Genomic DNA, 18,756 nt, shown 5'->3' with positions numbered 1-18,756 from the left:
TAATCATAGGTTTCTGTGCTCGAGAGGCAGATATTTGACTTCCTTGGTTATCAGTGGGCACCCATCCTCGCAAATTTTATACACATTATTATAGTCATTCTTGGCTTATTTGGAACCATCCAGTATAGACCTCGTTACATAACAGGAGTGAGTATTTCATTTCATTTACTTACTTTGATGTGCATGTGGGAAAAAAAAAAAAAAACCAAACAGAAAAACACTCCAAACTGCATCATTCTTAAAGCAAATAGAAATCTTATTTGAGTTTAATTTTCTTCTGTAGCATTTTGACATTTACTTACTGCCATTTTGGGACACCTGCAATAATCAACTGGTAACAGTCTCCAAAATTTAAAAGTCAATATGGTCATTAAGTGCATGACAATATGAACTTTCAAGTGGAGTCAGCTTAAGGAATTACAATGTCTTCAGTATTAGGGGAATTTAGAGCTAGTCTAAATGTTAGCTGTAACTTTCCTAGATACACTGGACCTCCCCAACAGAGGCGTGATTCATTATAGTTACTCATTATTGTTATTAACTTCTATTGCTAGAGTGCTTATCTGCTATGTACATGCCTCCTAGAATTTATAATCCAACCTGAAGTATGATGTTATTGTAAGAAATAATGGACTGAGGGCTCCAGTATGAAAATAAGGATTTGGACCTCAATTAATATTTTTAGTCCATTTCTTTCCTTATTCAGCTACCCCTTATACACAGACTTAGTATGTCTGTACTCTCTGGCACAATGCAGTAATAATTAAATTCTCTTTTCATACTCTTGATTTTTGGGGTTTTTGCCGTTTGTACTTCTAAAAAGAGAAAATAACAGTAACTCTGAAAATCATCATTCAGAATACCTTTTGTTAGATTTTCATAAGATTTTTTAATTACTGTCAAAATTGTCTATTAATTCATGGAAAGCTTGTATACATTTGAGAGACAGGAGTTGAAAAATTTGCCCATACACAACCATATTTTCATGTCAGATGAAAACAAGGGGATCTTAAAATGATAGAATGGTTTGCATTGGAAGCAAGCTTAAAGATCACCTTGTTCCAGACTGGCAGGGGCACCTTTCAGTAGGCCAGATTGTTTTAAACTCAACTCCAACCTGCTCTTGAGCCCCTTCTGAGAATGGGGAATCCACAACTTCTCTGGAAAACTTTTTCTAGTGTCTCACCAGCCTCACAGTGGCGTGGATTTCCTAATATCTAATCTAAACCTATTCTCAGTTTTCTCTTTCATTTTAAAGTCTTTACCCCTTGTCTCTGTTAACTCCACTGAATCTGTACCCTCTTCTGCAAAGTGTCTCTTTTAAATGTTCCCTCATACACCAGTAGTCACTCAGAATACAGAAAAATTTTGCTTTTACCCCTGTGCTACCATCCATATTACATTACTGTGATGCTGGGAAAAATACATTAACATTTGTGTCTGTGTTTCTGTCTCTGTGATCTCCTGTATGCAGAAAATTTGTATCCTCATATGCGATGCCTTTATGCATGCACACAATTTAATATGCTCCGAAAAATTTACTATCAACATTGAAGAGTATGTTGAAAGCCTTAAATATTTAGTTTTCCTTCAAGTTACAAAACTGGCAGTCATTTGAACTAGAGTTTCCTTTCTTTTCTGGTACTTTGACCAGTACAAGAAACTTGAAAATAAAAATGCAAAATTCAAGCATCTCTTAAACAAAAAGGGTTAAATGTTCCATCCCAAGACTCTTCTGTGGCATAAAACGAAGCATGGACATAAATTGGATAACTGAGCTAAACAAAAAATTGTATATAAATGGCCTGCTACTATGATAAGTGAATTGTGAATGGGGAAGAACACCAGCTTTATAAAGTGAGTGCGTTCACATGAGTTTCTGAATGATGTGGTTGTGCAACACTGTTCTAACTAATTTTCACACACATCTTTCTTAGAGCTCACCCCAACTTTGGAGCCCATCTGGCTTTGTGAGTTTGCCTCTCTGCATCATCTCATTGATTTGGATAGAACCAATCTAAGATCCAACTGTCTTGTTTGGAGTTTATAAGACACCTGAATGTGCCAGTTATCACAGACTGTTTGAATAAGAAGACCATGATAAAAATTTCATCCTTTATTTAGTTGAATCAACAGAGGAGCTCTGTGGCCCACAGTAAAAGAAAGACATAAACCTGTTAGAGCAAGTCCAGAGGAGGACCATGAAAACAGTCAGTGGGGTAGAGCATCTGTCCTCAGGAGGCAGGCTGAGAGAGTTTGAATTGTTCAGTCTGGAGAAGGGAAAGCTCTGGGCAAACATTATTGTAGCCTTTCAATATATAACGAGGACTTATAAGATAGACAGAGGAGGTCTTTTCTCCAGTGCCTGTAGTGACAGAAAAGGGAACAATAGGCCCAAGCTGAAAGAAGGCAGGGTTAGATTGAACATAAGGAAGAAAATATTTACAATGAGGCTGGCTAGACACTGGAACAGATCAGAAAATTTTTATATGTCCCATCCTTGGAAGTGTTCAAGGCCATGTTGGATAGGACTTTGAAAAACCGAATCTAGAGAAAAATATCCATGCCAATGGCAGGGGACTAAAGGGTTTTTAAAGGTCCCTTCCAAGCTTGTACCTGGTCACATTAAGTCTGTGAGAAAAGAATAGATTATTAGTAGTACATTACTTAACATGTAATTGCTACTATACATGTGGAAAAAAAAAAAAAGAGAAAGAGGCAATTACCTTTTGTCTGTGCTTCTTGCAGCATCATCAGTCTGCCAAACCATTAGGGCCCAGAGAGTACGGTTGAGCTAATCTATGTCTTTTTAAAGACTAGATATGTTCAATTGCTCAGCACACCTGGTGAGATCTACTTAATGTCTTATATGACAAGTATCCCTGACTCTACCAATTCAGGTTTGGAATGTTTCTGTTTTAAATTGAAATTTATTAGCTTCCTTTCTTAAAAAATGTTTAAAGTAGCACATGAAAATGTGCAGCAGATCATCTCCCATATGTACATACCAGGATACTATCTAATGACTGTAATCATGCCATGGGAAATTGTGAAGCCTCTGAGTTACCTTTCTGAATTTTAAAGACAGTAAGTCTCCATATGGTGAATGATTTGGCCAGGATTTTTGGGGAGAAAACATTTCAGACAACTGTTTTGCTAAATCTTGTTAAGAGAACCAATTTTCAGATGAAACAGTTATAATAAAAGGATTCTTAAGCTTAACATTTTTAATAAGTGAGTTCTGGCATTAATACACCTTATTGACATAATTTGATTTATCTTCCAGATAAAGGTTTTATTTATAATAAGAAAATGTGTGTACTCAAGCTCAGCACAGAAATTGTAAAAAAATATATTTTCACAGAATCCCATAATGGGTGAGGTTGGAAGGGACCACAGTGGATCATCTGATCCAACTTCCCTGCCCAAGAAGGGTCATCCTAGAACTCATGGCGCAGGATTGCATCCAGATGATTTTTTAATATCTCCAGTAAGGGAGACTCTGCAACCCCTCTGAGCAACTTGTTCTACTGCTCATTCATCTGCACAGTAAACAAGTTTTTCCTCATGTTTTACTTCTGCTTTCTTTATAATGGTTAGGGGAAAAATTATGTGTAAAAACATTTAACAAAAAGGACAATGAAATTAAATAGAATGGTCATTTTGCATTCTTGTCAGCCTGCAAGACACAAAATTTTGAAGTCTGTGAAGTCAGACTCCTACCTGAATCTGCTCTCTGTAAAAGGTTTTCTTAGGAAGTACTTTTCCATTCTGAGAGAAAACATTCAGTGCTTCTGCTTAATTGTACTTGCTGTGTTGCAACTGAGATGTAGACATTTATTTACAGAAGGAGGCACACAGACATTACTTCTCCGCTCTACAAAAGTTTTCAGAGCAAATGATAATTTGGGAACGTAAGCAATAATTTTCTGCATAATCATTTTGAGCTAATGCCCAATAATATTATAAGTACAATTAAGTAAATGACCTTGAACATTTTAGTAGTAACTCTGTCTGGTGGCTGTCACAGGAGGCTGTGAATCAAGATTCTGCTTCTGTTTCAAGCTGTGCCATTGGAAAGATGACTTGTTTGTTCAAGTTTGTTCAAGCACACATAATAATATTCTTCACTTTCTTCCTTGATTCAGTAGTTTGTCATGGATAAAAATGAATGGGAAAATTTTTTCTGTTGTTTTTAGAATCATAGAACCATAGAATGTGCTGAGTTGGAATGAGCTCATCAGGATCATTGAGTTCAATTTCTGGCCCTGCACAAGACACTCCAAGATTCACACCCTGAGCCTGAGAGCATTGTACAAATGCTTCCTGAACTCAGACAGGCTGGTGCTGTGACCACTTCCCTGGGGAGCCTGTTCCAGTGTTCAACCACCCTGTGGGTGAAAAACCTTTTTCTGATATCCAGCCTGAACTTCCCCTGTCTCAGCTGTGTGCCATTTCACTTAGTCCTGTCACAGATCACCAGAGAGAAGAGATCAGTGCCTATTCCTCTACTTCCCCTTGTGAGGATGCTGAAAATCAAAATGAGGTCTCCCCTCAGGTTCCTCTTTTCTAGGCTGAACAAACCAAGTGACCTCAGCTCCTCTTTAGAAGGCACTCCAGATGCTTCCCCATCCTTCTATCACTTTTTTGGATTTTCTTTAATAACTCAATGTCTCTTATATATTGTGGTGCCCAAAACTGCACATAAGGTTCAAGGTGAGGCCTCCCCAGTGCAAAGCAGAGCAGGACAATCTCCTCCCTTGCCCAGCTGGCAATGCTGTGCCTGATGCCCCCAGGACATGCTTGGCCCTCCTGGATGCCAGATTACTGCTGACTCATGTTCAACTTGCCATTGACCAGGACCCCCATGTCCCTTTCCATGGGGCTGCTCTCCAGCCTCTCCTTCTCCAGTCTGTGCACACGACCCCATCCCAGGGTTGCCCCATGCCAAGTGCAGGATCTGGCATTTGCCCTTGTTAAATTTCATATGGCTGGTGATTCCCCATCTCTCTAATTTGTCAAAGTCTCTCTGCAGGACCTCTCTGCCCTTGAGTTGATGGCTCCTCCCAGTTTGGTGTCCTTGCCAAAATTAGTATTCCATTGTCTCCTTCATCCAAGTCATAAATGAAGATATTGAGGAGCACAGAGGTGAGGATGGAGCCTTTTGGAACCCCAGTAGGGACAGGACACCAGCCTGATGTCACCCCATTCACTATAATCCATTGTGCCCAACCCATGAGGGTGTTGCTCACCCATCACATAACACAATCATCTAGCTGTGAACTTGATGCTTTGTCCAGAAGGTTGCTGTGGGAGACAGTATCAAAATCTTTGCTCAAGTCCGAATTTCCTTGCATTTCTAGATCAATGAGATGGATTACCCTGTTGTAGAAGGAAATCAGGTTTGATAAGCAGGATTTTCCCTTCATGAAGCCATGATGGCTGTGACTGATGACTGTGTTGTTCTCCAAGCATTTTTCAATATCTCCCAGAATAATATTTTCCATTATTTTAACAGACACCAAAGTGAGACTGACAGACATTTCCAGGGTCCTCCTTGCCATTTTGAAAACTGGGACTATATTGGCTAGCTTCCAGTCAACTGGAAGTCAACCTCTATGGATTCCCAAGACCACTCAAAAATCATCCAGAGAGGCTCTGAGGTGTCATCAGCTATCTCTTGGAGGAATCTGGATTAATCTCATCAGGCCCCAAAGATTTGTAGGGATCCAGCTGGAGCAGCAGATCCCACAAAAGTTCAGGATCAACTGGGAGCTAATCATTCTCACAGTCGTGGTCCTCCAGCTCAGAGCACTGAGACCCTCTTGGCCCATCATCCATGTTGAAGACAGAGGAAATTAATGCATTAAACACCCCTGTCTTGTCTCTGTCCCTTTGTTGTTCATACCTATATATTAATTTCTGTATTTCAATGTATTTAATGGATAAATTATCTCTATTACTCACATAGATTTCTGATAATTTTATTTTAATGTAAGTAACGAAACAGTTAGCTATTATATCTACTATATTTCAGAGAAGACCGGCCCCTTAGACTTCTATTTCTGGCACAAATGGGCTTGAAAAAACAATTTCCTGCACCTATCACCAATTCCAGCAACCAAATTATTAAATTTTAGGATATTCTGTCACTCTATTTACTAAAATCTTTGCTGAATGTGAGCTAGAAGGCAAACTGAACAGGACTGAAGTAAATCCACCTAAAGCTGGAAATGTTACTTGTATGAAACATCTTTCATTATCCATGCTGTTCTCAGTATAAAAAATTTCAGGATTTATTTGTTTCACTCTGGTAGAAAATAGTGTGATGCAGGTGATTTATATTTTAGTACTTACAAGCCAGATCAACCAGGAGGTGTGTGACCACAGTTATATTTCCATCTTAGTAAGAAAATCTGTGTCAGTGAAAAGTAATTACTAAAATGTCAGGAGTAATCCAAATATACACCTACCCAATGAAAAAGTTAAATCCAAACAAACAAGAGAGGTATCTCAGGGATAAGCAATGAAAGATAATGATGACAGAATAGTAATTTCCCCAGATTTCATAGAATTCCAGGAATTAAACTTCACATGTGCCTTAAATAGGGAGGACAGAACAGCTTTTTATTTGAGAACTGCATGTTTATTATGCTCTTACACTTGGGAAGGAAAAGAGAAGGTCATCATCCATTAGTTTCAAGTGGCTGTATCATAAGCACACTACCATTACATTTTCAATCAGAAAAATCAAAGAGATTCAGAAAACACAAATGATGCAAGATTGAGGAGATGACAGCAACCCCCAAAGTGGCCATTATGGAAAGCTCTGCCTACATCTAAACAGAACAAATGTTAAGGTGAAATTTTAACAAACTAGTTCCTCAATGCTTATTCATTTTATTCTTGAGGCTGTTGATTAAAAATTAGGTATGTAAGTAGTTTTTCTTCAGCTGAAAGAAAACCAGATAGGTTTTTAAAAACAGAAATATAGCTAGTCATCAACTAAAAGTGTCTAAAACATTAGTGGTCACTGTGCCTCAGGAACTATCAAGAAACAAAACATTTTTTGTTAATCCTCATCTTCATGAAAAACCAATGAATGAGAGAATCACTAAGATTGGAAATGACCTGCATTATCATTGAGTTCAACAATTAACCTAGCATGGCCAAACCCACCACTGAACCGTCTCCCCAGGCACCATATTTACATGTTATCTTTGAACACTTTCATGGATGAAGGAAGAAAATATTGCTTTAAGATCCCTATAAACTCCCAAATTAAAGAGTAGAAAAAGCAAGGGAGAAGCAGAACACTTGTATAGCTAGTTGGTAGATATAATTAACTATAATAAACATTTCTGTGAAAGATTGTGTCTGATGAAGTAAATGGAGATATAAAGTTGCTAAAACTATAATGCAGCACAGAATTTGAAGTGCAAAATGTGTGACCAAGAGGATAAGGACAAAGAAAAAATACAAACTTAATTAGAAAACTTAAAAGAGCACTAGTAAACCTTGCAGAAACATGCTTGGGATGCTGGTAAAACTCCATAACATGAATTAAGACTCTAATGGTGCTGGAGAATCAGCCCTGAATTAGCTTTGGTTCATTCATGATTTAATTTTTGTTATGCCAGATAAATTGATGCTAATGAAGTACTGATATTTTATGATGTACTTGTTTCTGCATTGGGGCATTTTCTTGAAATGCTTTCCATACCGTGAATAGCAGCATAAATTCTCCTTGGCATTTTCCATGATGAGTATTCAATATGTTAGCATTCTTTTCATTCCAGAATTCATACTTAATATTTTGGTTGAGGAATGCTTTCTCATTAATATGTTTGTTCAATAAAAATGTTTGTCAAAACTCTTCTTCTTAAAAATGTCCTTTATTCTGGTCACCTTTTCAGTAGTCCTTCCTCAAGTCTTGTCAGTGTTTTCTGAAATATTTCTATGTTCAGAAATACCAGGAACAAGAGCACATTATTGCAACTTTTTTCTCCTAAAAATTCTCATAAAAGATTAGTGATAATTTGGATGCCAAGGAAGAGTAGAGTTTGGGATTCTTTTTATAGTCTGTCCTTTTACTACTGATGCTGCCTCTATACAAATGACCTTTGTAAACTTGGCTGACTGTTATTTTATTGGAGGATTTCGCTCACGTCTGGGAAATGCTGTGAAAAATCAGTAGGGATGTAAGTAGAAGATTGCCCTTTGGACTTTGAACAACATATGCTGAAAGGGATTTGATTCACAGGGAGGTATGCTGTTTAATAGAGTGCTTTTGCTGCTGTTGTGTTAAAAGACTAGATTTTAGTATGCTGTGGATTCAAATATACTTTAATTTATACTTAAAAGGACAAGCTCAGCAGTTTACTTTTGTAACTGAATCTAGCCTGCTTTAGGGTAGGGATGAGAATGTGAAGGGAATAGAAGTTTTAAATAGCTGGCTGGTCGGTGTCATTGCACTAATCCAAATTTTGAGTCTAATGGCTAACACGTACAGAACTTGATCAAACAAAAGCTTAACTATTCCAGTGATCAAAAATTAATTCTTCCTGAATGCTTATCCATTAGCTTTTTGGTGGAGTATTAAATACATGTTTTAAAAAAATGATCTTGTTTTTTACCTGATAATCAGTCCAGAAAATTGATCTAAGATTTGATGACCCTGGGCTTTTGACCTCTCCTTTTAGATGTATTTTGATACCTTGCAAGAAAGCTCTATGGATTTCAAATTCTTAAGTCCTGGAGATTCAGCTAAGCCTTGAATAAATATGTTCAAGAATCACTTCCAGTATAATATTATACAGAGTGCATCTGTCTTGACTGTATGGAAGTTGATGAAAGAAGATAGTCTACAGTAAATTTCTCTGCATTTTCTGTCATTTTTTGGCCCTTGATTTTAAACTTCTCTTATTATTTAGGATAGAGTATTTTTTCCTGTAATTGTCTGGGTGAAGTTTGACTACTTTCATCTGCTCTCTTCACTGGGACTTATTTAGGTGTGAAGTATTGAGGGTACAAATAATTAATCTAAAGGAAATTATGTAAAGGATGGCTCTTCTTTAAAAAGTGTAAAATAGTCTTTGAAGATTAAAGAGTACTCAGACAGTAAATCTGCCAGCCCTAGGAAAGCACAATGGAAAAAAAAAAAAACCACAACCCCCTGCTGATCAGAGAACTAGTCAAGACATAAAAAGGAAGTGATCCCCATATAAGAGCTCTTTAGTCTCTGATTTCTCTAAGTTTTGTGTAGGACATTACTTTCTCAGAAGTTCCCTGCTGTCAGAAAACAGTTCTAAAGAGCAAAAGAGAAATGGCCAGACTCCAAGAGGCTTTTTAAAAGTCCGGCATTTTAAAAACCACAATATACTCTTTTCCCTTATTTGAACATGAAATCTATTTGATTCTTAGAGACACTGATTCCTGAAAATTAATTGGATATATTTTCAGAAAGTATGATTAAAGACACTCTGGACAAGACTCCAGTACAGAATTTACTTGAACAGTTCTGCATGGAGTTTTGTTTTCCTTCAGACTGAGATGGATTTTCACTAATTTTCAGACTGTTTTTTAAGTTTTCAATTTAAAAAAAATCCTTTTAAAGACACTTAGCTAATACTGTTTTTTAAAGTGATTAAAATGCTGATTATTAGAAGATGAAAGATTATAATTTGCATCATATAATTAAGTGCAGCTTTGGTTCCCAGGAAATTTAATGCAGAACCTGTTCAGTGACTGATACTTTTAATTTAAATCCACACTTATTAGTCTCATGACAGGTTTGACTGGTCCAGAATTCACCTATTTTCATCCTTTCCTAGAACTGTTATTCTCTTACAATGAATTGTATTCACATTTAAAAAGCAGACATTCAAAGTGGCTCTCCCTCTCCCATTCCACAGAAAAGGAAGAGGTTTTCCAGGGAGTCACTACTGAGAAGTAAAGTTCCATGTAGAACTGAAAACAGTGTATAATGAATATTGTACTTTATTTGCATTCAAACCAGAGACATCACCATGGCAAGCTGAAAACATGAAGTTCCTCTGCATTTAGTTTTTTTTCTTTAGAATAGATCCTCTGTTATGTCACTGTAATAACAAAAGGATTTTTTTCTACAGTGGGGTCTGTGCTTCGGTTTCTTCTTTTTTTTCTCTCTTTCGAAGAACTAGCAAACCTTTCTGTTAAAATAATATCTAATAGGCTGAAATAATGTCTAATAGATTGAAATAATATAAAGAGCATGGAGAATGAATGATTTAGCTGATGAAGTCTTTAAACAGATAGGTAAAGGAAGAGATTAGAGATGAAATCCATGGGGTTTGCAACCTCTACCTAAACTGCAGTGGAAAACTTTAAAATTCTCTTAAGTACCCAATAGCCCTGGCCAGTTAGACATAATTAAAAATAAAGCAAGGATAAAGTAATGTTTTCACTGCTCTGAGATGACCTCTGTAATTCAGTGCTGAATATTTCTCTTTTTCTAGCGTAATCAGATTTCCTTGTATTTCCCAGACTTATACCTGTATTTGTCACTGTGTGGATTTTCACATTGTTTATTTAGTATTTTTTTCTACTTGCTGTATATCAATTATGCTGACATTTGATTGTCTAAAAGGTTATAGCTCTATCTTGTTATCTTTTATGTGTTCATAGCATGCATTCATGGAGATATCTGTCCACCTCAGAGCTTTTAATGTCTCTGCCCTTGTGTCACACTGCTGGAGTAGGGAAGTATTCCCCCACAGTGCTTTAAAACGTGGCAGCTGAAATACTAAAGGTCTGAGACATTTTCTCACTATCAGATGAAAGGCTGTGACAGATAATCATGTGAATCCATTTTTCTCAAGTTACAAGTCTGTGTTTTACCCAAGGCATCCAGCAAGCATAGGGGTGCTGCAAACTGTCTATAAAGTCTTGGAATAAAGACTGGAATCACAGCTACCTAACAGTGTGGAATACTTCTGTGAGGATAAAAAAAACCCAAAAAAAAGAAAAAAAACCCAGTCTTTGGACAGTATCTCTCTGTCCCAGCTGTTAGCTGTGCCCCATTAAATCACTCCCCTCTGCTGAGATGTGGAAGAGAATTGAAAGGGTAAAAGTGAGAAAACACATGGGTTGTGGTGAAGATAGTTTAAGAGATTAAACAAAATCTGCACATGCAAGCAAAGCCAGCTAATTCATTTGCTGGTTCCCACGGACAGGGAGGAGCTCAGCCATTCCCAGAGAAGCAAGGGTCCATCATGCCTAAAAATTATTTGGGAAGACAAATGCCATCACTCCAAACATGCCCCTCTTCCCCCACTTTATATACTGAGCATGATGTCATATGGCATGGAGTGTTGCCAGGGTCACTTGGGGTTGGCTGTCCTGGCTGTGTCCCCTCCCAGCTTGCTGTGCACTCCCAGCTTCCCTGCTGATGGGCTGGGGTGAGAGGCAGAAAAGGCCTTGAGGGGCTGCAAGCTCTGCTCAGCAGCAACAAAAACATCTTTATATTAACAACAATGTTTTCAGCACCAACCCAAAAAATAGCTTCATACCAGCTACTCTGAAGAAAGCTGTCCCAGACAAAGCTGGTACCTTCTTTCAGCAAGGGAAAAGATGCTGATGCCTGAACCTGGTTTTGTGATAACTTTTGTAAGACTCCGTGGCTGTTGCAATGGCTACTGGTATCCCTTGTTTTGCTTCTTCCAAGGGATTAATATATTTTAACTAACATCTTATAGCACAGTGAAATATACATTAGAAAAAACAGGAAACATTGCCTTTAGTCCAAACTATCTGCTCAAATCTCACATTCCTGTGTTGTGCTGCCTCTCCTCTTTAACTGGCTCTGGGCTTGTTGTGAAATACCACCACAGAACAAAAACTCTGCTCCTGCTCTTCTTTCTATTCCAGCTCCTTCCCTACTTCTATGTCTCCCCCTAATCTCTTCACCTTGATTCAGTTGCTCATCTCTACATGTATATTTAAAAAGGCATTTTACTGCATGTAGCTAAAACGGAGATTTAGCTTTAAATTAAATGAAGTCTGAGCAGCCCTGCTTACCAGTACTGTACTGAAATCAAGTTCTTCTGGCCAACTGATTAAGATTTATGCAATCTTAGTAATTTGGATGAAGCTGACTTTAGTGATAGTTGTCTTATATCTCTGCACAGGATGACCTGACAGTACCTGGAGTCCACCCTCATATTTTTTCCAAGAGGTTTTTTTTCTAAGAAATGTGGCTTATTCATTTTGTGAGCTTCATTGTCACCCTGAGGTTATGCTACAAGAAAGATGCATTGAGAATCACACAAAGCTATACTACCCTATTCATTTACAAATCCTCATTTTCAATTCTGAGAGAAGATGGAGATGCTTTTCTTCAGTTATGTTCGAAATGTGGCCTTTTTTTTCCCATCTGAACAAGAACCTACTTAAAAATCATTTGTAAATCTTGTCACAAATCTTCCTTTCAGAACTTCAGAGATGTTTTTCTCTTTCATCTGTACTTCCCTTTTAAAATTTTTGCTGTTTTCATTGTTGTTTTCAGCTCCCAAAGCTCCACAAGAAACAGGGCATGGTACTTTTTTCAAGTTTTGCCTGTTGCTGTGAGAACATTACCAATAGAGATGCATTTTCTGAATGACGCTGAAAGGCAGGATAAACAATGAGTAGAGTTGTAAAATGCACTATTAAGCATGTTCCAAAATTTCCAATGCTCCCTACCTCTATAATTTAGCTGTCAAGGGCGCTATTTATTTGCATTTTGTTTTATGGGTTATTATGTATATTAGGCATAGAAGTTAATGCTACATACAGTCATATTGGTTAGATCATAGTGAAGCAACATTTTATGTGCTATGAACTCAGCAGGTAAGATTTGAATTATAAATGCCTCTAAGGACAGAATTTTGCATATCAATATAAATTTTTCTTCCATACAAGTCTAGTAAAGTAACATTTTAGTTCTACAATTAAATGGTATGATTCCCCCTACACCAGTTCAAGCAACCAATAGTGCTGCTGCTCAGTTTGATTCCTAGCTGTAATTTCTTAACCATTTTCAATCATCCTGTTTGTTAGATTTCTATTTATTTTTTTATTATATTAAGCTCTGCAGCTGTTTTCATTGATTTCAGTATCAATTTTGGGTGAACAAGACATAAATAATTTTGGGTTTCATGTTGTTTTTTTATCAGCTAGTAGGCCAGTTAAAGATTCTGTGCTGATTGTACTCTGAAACTAGTGAATGTTTTTCCTTTCATTTATGGCTCACAAAATCAAACATTTAGCTGGTGGGTTTACTGTCCAACTAGAAAAAAGGCAGAACTCATTAGAAATATCTACAGAAGTTTTTAAGTTTATTAAATCACCATCTTTTGGAAGAGCATATATGTTGTTCCTTGGATAAAAATTTTGTTAAAGGATAGCATAACGTAAGTAATGCATAAACAAGCATGTGTCCTTTGCTAAATTGTTTGAATAGGTGATAAATTTCATAACAAAATAATGAATTTTAAATTGGCATAATTTATTTTATCAGCTCAGTGTTAATCAGTTTGACTTTTTTAGTTTAGATCTAAAGTAATCTTCAAAATGTTTCTGTTGTGAGTAAAAACAAAAAAGTTATTCATAGCCTATGGCTCTGAGCACTCTACATATTTAATTTTGCATCTCCCTGAATAGCAAATTCCTGCTTGAAATTTAATGTTGAAACAAGCCCGTCACTGACTTTATTTATGAGTTTTGTTTTACCTAGGTACTGCTTCTACTTTCTGTGAAACAAGAAGCATTCTCCTGTCTTTAGTCTTTTTGAAATACCTATTCATAGATTTGAAATATTTTTAGTGACATAAATGGTACAAAGGTTTTGGGTCCTACACCTCTTAGTTGTCTTATTAAGCCAATTTTTTATTTCTTACCGATACTCTGAATTCTGTGGCAAAATTAGATCCTATTTCTGTCTTGAGAGACTTACCCTTATAATAAATTTAATTACTACCAATATTAATGCATTTGTCTGAATGTCTTAGGGTGATTGACAAAGCTTTTCTCTCATAAAGATGTCATTGTTAAATTCACATAGATGTAGACACGGTGTGAATAAGCAGCCTTTTGTGATGTGTCTGTTTCTAAAATGCATTGCTGTTTCTGTGTGAGTAGTCTCTTTGACGACTTTATTGACACTGATTTTTTACCATTTGATATTTGAGTTCTAGGATAACAGATTCTAAAAATGGCCAGCTTTATTTATGGTCACAAAAAGCCTGGAAACAGGCACTGGCCATGGAATGAGATAAAAAAGTTTTGATCCTTGTATGCTGTGATTTGCACTCAATTGTACTGTAAAAGATGTGCATAGTAGGAGGATTCCTGCACAAACCACATCACAGAGAGTCTCTAGAAACTCAAAAGCTCTGGTTAAGTCAGGGAAGTGTTGTGAATGTTCATGCATGACAATGTCTGGGAATTTTAAATACAATGTTGCCTTTCTCATAAAACTAGTCTTCATTCCACTAGTAGGAGAGGTGATGAGACTCAGATTTGTCCTTTTCTGTCATCTGGGAAACAGAACTGCCAAGTTCTGGCATTAAAAATCATGAGGATTTTTCTTTTTTTTTATTGCCTTAAAGGAGTGTGTATCACCAGAGTGATCCTGAGAGTAAAATCAAATAAATAGAATATGCACATGGTTACACTTATTATTCCTGGCCCTGTTTCTCTATAGAAAACCTTCATTTAGTAGTTGCAAAATTTAATGGATGTTCTCTCCTCACTGTTGAATAGCTTAGGTCACTGTATTAGATCTTGTGCTCCTTAATGTAGGCAATAATGAGATATTCTGTCATCTCTGCTCTCCTGGACTTTGCTGTGGTGCAAATTCTCCATTCACTTCCCATTCTCAAAAATGGAGTCTACACTGTACTGCTGCCTATGGACCCATGCTGTAGTTAACATATCTGTAAATATTATTATTTCAAAGTTCAACTCTGGGAAATTTTTGTGCATTCTCTTTTTTCATTTCTTTTAATCCTCTTATCGGCCTTTGTGTCTCTGTTGAACTTTTCTTACAAGTTCCCATGATAAAGTATCGTCATTTTTCATCATCTTTCAGCATCAGTTGTGTTTTGGAAATTCAAGTTTTCCTTCCTATCTCTACAAACCAAATGGGATAGCAATTTTTCTGTTTGATTGGTTTGGGGTTCTTTTTTGTTTGGTTTGGTTTTTGTTTGTTTGACTGCCTCCCTGGCATAATTACTACTTCTTATGACTGGCTTATTCCCCACTAATTTCCTCTGAGTCTGGTTCAAATATATATTGTACATGTTGAACATAACTGACTTCAGTTCCACTTTTGACTTATATATTCTGGACAAAGTGTTAGACTCCTTGAGTTTCACATTGTTTTAATCCTCAGGTCATTAAAAGAATTCTGATGAGATGAGCTGCAAAATATTGTCTTATGATCAGAAATCTAGAGTGCTCCAGTCACATATTCCCAGGGAGCTTGGGGTACATTAGAGAATAGTATGTTGGACAGACAGTATTTTTAATTTAGTTGCCTAATAGTACCTAAGTATTTTGACACTATTTGAATGGCAAATTATTTCAGTATGTGTATGTGCTTTGTGCTGTTTCAGTATGTGTATGTGCTTTTCAGATATCCCATATCAGCTTTGACATCTAGCAAATATACAGGTTTAGCCCAACAAATGCTGCAATTGGCTTTTATTACCTGTAGCAGATACATTTTCACAGAAAATGGCACGTATTGGTGTTAATGGTTAGGATTTGCTTTCATCAGTCTCTCTCTGAAATCTGGTTGGAGATAGGAATGCTTCAAGCTGCATTTGTTTGCTAATTGAACCATGAGTTTACCTCATGACAGAGGCAAAATAGTTCTCATTCACCAGCATTTTTAATTTGGTTTTGTTATTGCTTGAAGCCTACTTTTATTACAATTCAAATTTGGCATGGTAACATATTTGTTTTGACAATTAATTACTTTCTACCAAGATAATTCAACTCTACCTATGTGGGGAGGCTAGTAGGGGAAAGTAGAATTAATCAATACAATAATAACCGTTCAGCTGAGATATGAGGGGAAAAGGTCTAAGGCTCTGTAGGCTTTGAATTGCTCCTACACATCCTGGGCTGGTGCTGTATTATAAGGCAAATTTCTTGATGACTTCTGTTTAGTTACTTTTTACACTTTTTGGATTTAGTTTGTTGGGTTGGTTTTTCTTTTCTTCAATACATTTTGAAAACAAACCTCAAATGTGAGATCTCATTTTGCCTAATTGGAAAGGGTTGTTTTTGTTCTTTTTCTTTTTCTGGGCGCCGCAGGGCAGTTTTGGTGTTAAGTATCCTGTGGGGAATTGTTTGCAAGTTTGAGTGGATTTTTGAGTGAGGTTTTAGACTAAGTAACTGTAACATTTGTAGCTTCTTATTTCATTTAAATCTATCAAGTTGGTCGCAGTTGGATCCTGCTGTTACTTGAATGGGAGGACAGTTTCCATTTCTTCACAGTGTAACCTTTATCCTGAGGGAGTACAAAAATCAGAGAAATGTTAACCCTCTTTCTGTAGGGCTTGACTCTCAATAAATAATCTATCATCTGTCTCTCCATCATTTTTATGTAATCTATTTGAAGCTGCATGGTGAGTGCTGAGTGCTGAATGTCAATGACAACTGTGTTAAGACAGCCGGAAATATTCATTAATATGCTTGTGCATAGTTTGCTATTTCATTTCACTGATACTTGGAACTATTTCTTCTCACTTATTAGAAAGCATTTACACTTATCAATGGATTCTTTTTTGAGAACTTATATGTGAAAATTAATGACTTAGTGGAATATATTTATTTATATTCTTCAAAGATCTACTGCCTGTTAGGACTTGTTAGCTGATCAGTATAGCATAGACAGGAAATCACATTACTTTTTTATTTTTCTTTTATACCAAAAGTAAAAATGCTTTTCAAATTATTCAAAGTGGTTGAGGTTTGCACCAATTCTTGTGAAAAGAGGATTATTCCCATATTTTTAAGGACAGGATTGTGGCAGGATGAGTAAAGACCTTGATAAGATCTGGATAAGAGATTTGCCAAGAAGACCAGTGACATCCTGGCTTGTTTCAAGAAAGGTGTGGCCAGCAGCACCAGGGAAGTGATTGATTCTCTGCACTCAGCACGGGAGAGGCCACACCTCCAGTATCATGTCCAGTTTGAGGCCCATACTTCAGGGAAGACATTGACGTGTCCAAGTGTGTCCAGAGAAGGGCAATGGAGCTGATGAAGGGTCTGGATCACAAGTTTTATGAGGAGCAGCTGGGAGAACTGGGGTTGTTCATCCTGGAGAAAAGGAAACTCAGGGGTGACCTTGTTGCTCTCTACAGCTGCCTAAAGGAGGTTGTAGCAAGGTGGGCGTTGATATTTTCTTCCAGAAAATTAGTGACATGACAAGAGGACGTGGCCACAAGCTGCACCAGGGGGAGGTTAAAGTAGGATGTCAGGAGGGATTCCTTCACTGAAAGGGCTGTTAAACATTGGAATAGACTGCCCAGGGAGGTCGTGGAGTCACTATCCCTGGAGGCATTCTAGAAACAACTGAGAGTGGTACGTTGTACTATGGTCTAGTTGACAAAATGGTGGCCAGTCGAAGGTTGTACTCAGTGATCTTGGAGGTTTTGTCCCACATGATTCCGTGTGTCTCTGATACGAGAGCCATGCTGAGTTCTGTCTTACTATATCTCCCTTTGAAGCTAGAGTGCACTGCTTCCAGTTATACTTCTAATTACCAAACCCAAGAAAACCACATGACAAGGGGACATTTGGAAAAGCATTTAATGAGTGTGCTGTGTTGCAGCGAAATCTGATTCTCACCTGTCTAAGGCTTCCCTGCTGTAAAGCTTCTGTGAGAAGCAGCATGGTAAGAGAATGGAGAATGACATTGTTAACAGTTTAACTATTTGAAGTCTTCCTGAGCTACAGATGAAATATTTATACCTACAAGAAGGAGAAATGCTATTAATCCACTCCTTATGAAAGGCTTTTAGTCAATATTTTTGTGTATACTGTGGTTGTCACCAGTGAAAATGGAAAACTTTTAATGTACATAACAGATAACACTTGTAATTGAAATTCTCTTTATTTCCTTTCACTAATCCAGGGAACAACATCTTTAGTGATAAATAGCTGCAGTTTGGCTAGCTACTTATATTAAAATGCTTCTCCAATTTTAAGTTTTCTGTCTCTGCATGTCCTTCCAGAATAAACACTTATCCAAAATTTGGCCTCTGCTTTTACCAAATGAGGAGAGTTTTGCTGTAACTAAATTATATGTGACCTCACATATTATTTGATTCTAGTAAAAATTGCAGTCCTCAAAATGCCAGGCATTACTTGAATATTAACTTCTACCTTTTTATTTAAAAGTTCCTTTCTTTTATTTGGAAGAATAAAATGTGTACAGAATATCACTATTTTACTAGTTTCCACAGCCTTTAGCAAGTATCACGAGTATTGTAACAAGCTACTAAGAATGTTAAAAGTAAAAAAAGGTTAGTGTTGATGCTAATACAAGATCTAACTAGAAGTTTTTAATTTCACTTCTACCTGCAGTAGAACTACCTGTTCTTTAATTTTCTATGAATAGACAGCTGTGTAGAGTCATGAGATGCTTGCTGAACTGAACAAAGATATTCAGACAACTAAGTAATCAATCCTACATACACCTACATGCACCTTTTAACTTTCTGT

General features: G+C 36.9%; 1 protein-coding gene across 1 annotated transcript in view; it reads left to right on the top strand.

The window, feature by feature from the left end:
- Positions 1-18,756, top strand: part of NKAIN2 (sodium/potassium transporting ATPase interacting 2) — a 516,192-nt gene that overhangs the window by 230,664 nt on the left and 266,772 nt on the right. Inside the window, exon 2 of the mRNA XM_058801777.1 lies at positions 10-147. Within this exon, the coding sequence (XP_058657760.1) occupies positions 10-147 (138 nt within the window). The remainder of the gene's footprint in view (positions 1-9; positions 148-18,756) is intronic.

Source organism: Ammospiza caudacuta, chromosome 3 (assembly GCF_027887145.1).
Source record: "Ammospiza caudacuta isolate bAmmCau1 chromosome 3, bAmmCau1.pri, whole genome shotgun sequence".
Taxonomy (NCBI): Eukaryota; Metazoa; Chordata; class Aves; order Passeriformes; family Passerellidae; genus Ammospiza; species Ammospiza caudacuta.
The sequence above is the reverse complement of the archived record's forward strand: the minus strand, read 5'-3'. Positions and strand labels throughout refer to the sequence as shown.